The sequence below is a fragment of the Sphaeroforma arctica genome (genome assembly GCF_001186125.1).
Source record: "Sphaeroforma arctica JP610 unplaced genomic scaffold supercont1.10, whole genome shotgun sequence".
NCBI lineage: Eukaryota > Ichthyosporea > Ichthyophonida > Sphaeroforma > Sphaeroforma arctica.
The window spans coordinates 152,267-158,806 of NW_014040548.1; the positions used below are offsets into that span (position 1 = coordinate 152,267).

The 6,540-nt window shown below is 44.1% G+C and overlaps 1 protein-coding gene across 1 annotated transcript in view; it reads right to left on the reverse strand.

Moving 5' to 3' along the window:
* Nucleotides 1–627: 627 nt before the first annotated feature.
* SARC_00360 (hypothetical protein) overlaps nucleotides 628–6,540 on the reverse strand; it is an 11,315-nt gene continuing 5,402 nt past the window's right edge. Inside the window, exons 7-15 of the mRNA XM_014305963.1 lie at nucleotides 5,956–6,188; nucleotides 5,226–5,437; nucleotides 4,537–4,698; nucleotides 3,798–3,934; nucleotides 3,446–3,541; nucleotides 2,820–2,924; nucleotides 2,050–2,121; nucleotides 1,487–1,599; nucleotides 628–755 (exon numbers count right to left, since the gene is read on the reverse strand). Of these exons, the coding sequence (XP_014161438.1) occupies nucleotides 674–755; nucleotides 1,487–1,599; nucleotides 2,050–2,121; nucleotides 2,820–2,924; nucleotides 3,446–3,541; nucleotides 3,798–3,934; nucleotides 4,537–4,698; nucleotides 5,226–5,437; nucleotides 5,956–6,188 (1,212 nt within the window). The 3' untranslated portion in view covers nucleotides 628–673. The remainder of the gene's footprint in view (nucleotides 756–1,486; nucleotides 1,600–2,049; nucleotides 2,122–2,819; nucleotides 2,925–3,445; nucleotides 3,542–3,797; nucleotides 3,935–4,536; nucleotides 4,699–5,225; nucleotides 5,438–5,955; nucleotides 6,189–6,540) is intronic.

Here is a 6,540-nt window from a genome sequence, read left to right on the forward strand (position 1 = left end):
TGAAGTGCAATGAAGATTATCTATACTGGGGTTCGCCATACCATGTATGTACAGCCCTCTCAGGCTCAATCAACGTTACCACCTCATACTAACATCCACGTATCTGTCGTTCGTGGATCTGCATCATTTCGTTAGGGGTCAATCATATTATGCACAACGAATGAAGTAGTCTTATTTTAAAATTGAATACCTTCATTTTCAACTCACATATGTGGTGGCCTGTTTTTGATTCCATTTAGCGTCGTGCATAATGATACTAGAAGATGAACCTCGACATTAACGAGTAACATTGTGTACGAAGTGAATTTGTCAAGGAGGTCTAGTAGATCAGCCGCATAACTTTATATAATAGTGTTGGACAGTTATCGATCAACAATGATGTAATTCTGGAGGCTATGACAGAAAACAGCTAGTATACTTCACAACAAGAGACGCATTGCCCCGTCAGCGAAACTGAACTATATTCGATGCATAGTGTCCCCATACTGTTCTGAATCTTCGTTGATATCCGAGGAGTTTACTTTAAATTTGTCGATAGGACCATATAAGATTGAGCACATCGTTAAGCCGTTTCATTTTTAACTCTTGACCATCCCGGAAGGTCCGATATAGTACACTACTGATAGTCTTGACTGCGCTGCAACCACATTTTATTTTTACTATTTGTCACCGTCTATACCCCTAGCTCCACCTCATTTAAGTATTGCAGCGAAAGGTCTCTGGTTTTTCCTGTCAGGTGATCTATACGCTCCCCTCTGCAAGAAAAGAATAGAATGAAAAGTATTGGCCGCAGATTAAAAATACAGCGAGCCAGGCATAGATAAGTGCTTAACAGGTGCCAGCATGGACGCACGCACGGATACCTATCGGCTATGGTGCATAGTGGTATATATGCCTTGGTGGATGCATCGGATCATGTACAGTAGTACAAAATATGCAGGACACAGCCCACGCAATTTAGTGCAAAGGACACAGTGTCTCCAAGATACACATACGTGCACATATGTAAGGTGCTAACGACAGCACTCTCCACTGTACGTATGAGCAACAGGCGTATTATATACAAACCTAGCGAGAGATAGAGAGTAGACGATATACACTTGCATGCAATCAACTATGAATATATGTGTTTCCTCCAAGACTAAAACGATTGCAATGACTGCACAGACATTCTGAGCGATAGGGGCAGCCCGAATGTAATGCACCTGCGGTATGCAAGTGCACAGCCGAAGTGCCAGTCTTGCAGACAGACATACTGGAGACGCTAGTCTTCGCGTGTACATTATAATATTCTTAGCTTACTCACTGAAGAGTTCACAGAGAAACGCCCCTGGTGCACATTTATACACGCGGCAACTCTATGCGCACAAGCCAACTACTGTCAATCTGTCAACCAGATACATTCCGTGGACAAAACCCCCACTGCAATAAACCATGCTATTACTTTCTCAAGCTCCAATCTGTGCATGCGGTCAACACTACTTACAACAGTGCCATTTCATCCCGTATCGCTGGTCCATCTAGTACCGCACTATCTTGATCATCCGTTCCGCGGATATCTTCCATTGTGTCGGCAATATCGTCAGCGCGGTCTAGCATCTGAGGATGTCAAATGTCACGTGTCACACAAGAAGTAGATGCCATCAGTGAGAGTCGAGTAACTTCATGTGTCTGGGTTAGCTGGATTGTGCGCAATCTCACGATATACTCAGAACATACGGAAATATACGCGTTCAGTCTTTAGGTCCAGGCGATATGAGATAGTAGTTGTATACAGTCCTACAGTAGAGGATCCGGTTGTGCACAGGGCTTATAGATGTGAAGAAGCCATCAAGCATGAAGCCATCAAGCATGACAAACACATGTAGCACTTAATAAATACAACTCGGGTTTGTATACATCGACTACTAAAATGCACATCGTATCTGACCATATCCACCACCTCCAAAAACAGGCAATATTTCACACGTCTCTGACTACATATGCAGCCGCCACCTCCTTGTCCGATATACGCTCACGCAGCCACAGGTCATTGAATACCACACGTACCGAGTCCGTCTTTGGCAGAACATGAACGCTGAGCCTCTCGTTCACTCGGACTAATTCGGCCATATACTTTTTCTGTCGAGTGTGGTATCCAAGTGAATGAATGAGCGGTGATGAGCAACAAAATCTTGTGCAATCTCGTCCATGCATGGATGGCAACTCTATGATAACTTTTGGCATCTCATTCGAAAGTATATAAAAGCAAGATGTTGATCGCTGCAGCATCTTATTCTAAGCCAAATGAAGGCTTGCAGTCGTGGTAGCGCCCCTTAAAAGGCTTAGACTGACACGGACGGTCCTATCTATCTGCGTTCGGTTGTGATGACAACATAGTGGCAAGGATACAACACCGAAAGCGTAGACGAAAACGAAACCCTATGACAACATCCTATAATAGCACTATTGATCAAGGATGTATACTCATCACCTGATGTGTACTTCTGGATCATGGACACATCTACATGGATGGGAATGGTGTATCGCATGACCTCGAGGATGAAGTATGAATATAGATACGGGTCCTTTTCATGATAAACACGTGTATGAATCAGCTTAAGTGGGCCATACACAGCTTGTGAGGATCATTTCGACCAATGCAATTTAGCACCATTCACTAAGCAATACATACTCATCCATACTCTACAATAACTATGTACCGAAAAAGCGACATTAACGCATCGTATGTCCCACAGTTAAGCAGACCAAGATTACATCGCCGTGGTACATGTAAACGATAGCGACTACGTTAGAAGACAAACAATACACATGTATACCTCCGCGTCGGAAAGGAGTGCTCCCTGGGCCCTCGAGTTGTGGATCTCCACAGTCTCATTCAGGTCATTCAGTAAACTCCTCACTTTACTTTCAACGCCGCTTAACTATAGATTGGCGCAGTTGGCAAGTTACGTCAATGGGAAGTATTCATTGAGGTCGCGGCAAACATCGCAGCTCACAAAAAGCAATACTTCTGCAAATGATTCAAAAGTTCTAGAACATCTCCAAAGGGCCGAAAAATGAGGAATCGGGTTTATCACGACAAAGCGCTAGTGACGCGCTTGCATGCTACTTTACCTGTCGACACGAACAAGATCTCATATTCGAACGGATATTGAATATTCAGGATAAGCTATAGTACAGAGCTGTCTTACTTGGTGATATGCGATTCCTGCCTACGGAAAGCAGAAGCAACCAGTTCGCAAACGTCCAAGTAATATGAAGCGACCACTATGCACTATATTAACCGCTACTTGAAGCATGCGTTTTGTCGGATCTTATCAATTCTAGCTATAAGTGGTACTCCGGGATCTTAGCAATTCTAGCTATAGTGTCACTCTGCGACATGTGTCATCTCGCAACAGCCAAATTCAGAGGCTGACAATCATAATCTATTCGTTCATACCCTTTCACGAGTTGCCCCGATTTGCCTTAACGCGGAGTCGATCTCGTTTTCGGTTGCTCGTACATCGTTCGCCTGCTGCGCTATTAATAATTTGCCCTGAAATCGAGACGATTAATTCCATTAGAGGTACACCTCAGTGGCTAATAGATTTGTTGTCAATCACTGAAAACTGTTGCCACCGACAATTGTGTACTGAGCCGAGGGCTTAGAAGGTCTCACACTCTTATTCGGATACATAATCTCAAGCTTGGTTGTCTCTGTACTGAATGGATGCAAAATAATATAGTAATACCTACGGCCGTGTGAATTTAATGCTCAAAACGACACACTTCGAGGTGGTATCCGTGCTTACTTGTTCCTTCTGTGTATGTATCAGTTGTCCCACGGGATAGAAGTTTTTGATGTACTCGCTCCGTACGCGTTGCATGTAACCGGTGAGAAACTCTAATCTGTCCCTGTCTGAGGTCAGATCACTCCGGTATACCGGTACTGTGTATACGAGCGAGGATCATGAACGTTAGTGACAAAGAGTCGACCTCTGTGTAAACATTACATGATACGTCTTCCGCCGAGGGTTTACTGTAGGGTCGCAGGTAGAGATCTAGAACTCGGGCAATCGTTTGCGCCTGTGGCATGCCCATCGTACAACATAATATACACCGAACAATAGAGCATGCGACAACTAACGCAGAGCACATGAATTGAACAAGACGGGGAAAGATGATCACAGTACACCAAAATATGTGCACGCATACTAAGGCCATTTCGGTTATAAAATGATCTGACCCTGAACAAACTACGTCCCAAAATTAAAATATCTGATAAATTTTTTATGACCTAATGTCAGTATTTGTGTAAGGCCCATTGCACCCAGCGCAGCATTTCCAAAGAATAAATGAATGAAGAGTTACAACAGCACACCTCGCGTCATGCCAATCGCCCACCAGAACACCAGACCATCACCACGCACACTCTTGCACCACAATTTTTCCAACGAGACTCAAATCTTTTGCAGCCGTCATATATATATATATATACACGGATGAGTTGATACACAACACAAGATTTATATGCATGGTATGGCCACCTACATTCATTAGCGCGCAAGCGGTCCTCAACCACTCTGTCAAAGTCAGAAACCTTCGAACTGGCTGCATCTGGTGAAAATTTGTTCGCGCCCTTGCCCACAGCTGTGCCTTTGGATACCACGTGGTGCAGGGAATGTGTGATCACATCTCCATCGCGCTTTACGACTGTATGTGTGAATGCGTGCGTGGAGTGTAGGAGTTGCAGCGGCAATAAAAAGTTAGAAGGTAGTATTAGGTACTATGCTTCCGTGCAGAGTTACCTGATTTAAGGCCAGATGAATTTCACAAGCTATCCCCACACATACTACAGCAGACGAAGGGTGATGAACAAGACTAAACTGGCCCATAGTTGGCGCGTCCGATTGAAATTCATAGGCGGCTCAGGACGGACATCATGCAGAAATACACTTATTGTAACTCGCACCGAGAGGAATTTCCTCTGCCGCTCACGCGTAGAAGTGTTGCCACTTCACTTTCGTCGACAAGTACATATTGCGCAGATCGCAACAAGTGCCACAAGATCGTTGCACAACAGTCGCAACAAAGACACATATTACACACATGCTTATAATAAAGTATGCCTTCCATTCTTCACAAGACCGTCGCACAAAAGCCGTAGCAACGACACGTGTACACACACACTTGTAATAAGGAAAGCATTGCTCTCTGCATAAGATAGCCGCAGGACATACCCAGGAGCATATAGCCAGCTCCCTCGCCCGCAACGGTAGCTAGCCCAGCAACGGCCGACCCGGTCGCGCTGTCTGGGTTTTGCATGATTACCAGAATGTGGTTGATAGACGACTGCAGGGGCAAGTTATCCACACCCGTTAGTGAATTGACAATGGCACACATGTTGGGCAGCACAATGCGGAACACTCCGTGCTCGTTGGCGGCAAAGAACCTGCGGTGGAGACGGGGCATGGGGGTGTGATTGTAGGTTGCGTTACTTGTGCCTTTGCGTGCAGGCTGAATGAGAAACTGAATACGTACATTCGTTTAAAATGGAATAAGGTACTCCGTATAACGATACGCCATGGCACATCAGACGGATTGTCAGCCAACAGTAGTAATATTAAACCCTTTGGTAAGTTTCTCGAAGACAGCCTCGAGCGATAGAGTCGGTTGGGTTTGCGGCGAGCTAACTGGACCAATGAATCAATTGGTCGTCATACGGCGGATCTAGCGCACCTATGTAAGGTCTAAGCAAATCGCCCCAGTATCAGATATACGCGAGCAGAGCACCGATACACAGCAGTGAGCTCATACACCATTGCAACTAGGCATAGTATCCTAGACAACATGTATATATAAACAAGACCAAACACATCCTCGCCCCCGTCGAGATTCTACAACGTAGATTTTGTACACCGCTTGATAATATATATATATATATATATATATATGCAGGCGTATGTATACCTGTCATGATGTATTTGATCTTCATAAAGCGATACGGCTGAGTTACCCACCAAGATGCGCTCCATAGTAAATATGTCGTCTGTCTTCACCTCTGTGCCCCAGAGTCCACACAACGGCGTGACCGACATCAGCACTCGTATTTCTCCGCTTTTGTAGCCCACAACACACACTAGCGGAGATTCACTTGGTACAAACAGCGAGCAAGGTTCTCCCAGTTCTTGGGCCGAGTCGACCTATTCGATACACCAAGTTGAAATAGTAAATAAGGGTTTAGCGTCTCATCGGTACTACCACTATGTATGCAGATCGAAAGTTCTACATGGTTACATACACGGCGTTCGTGCTTTATTTCAAATACAACCGTACAAACTTTATTTATTTATGTGAATAATTTAGAATATATGTATAGGTGTCACATGTATACACAGGCACATGCACAGGCAAAGACACAGACACAGACACAGACACAGGCACAGGCACAGGCACAGACACAGACACAGAAATATATATATACATATACATATATATATATATATATATATATATATATATATATATATATATATATATATATATATATATATA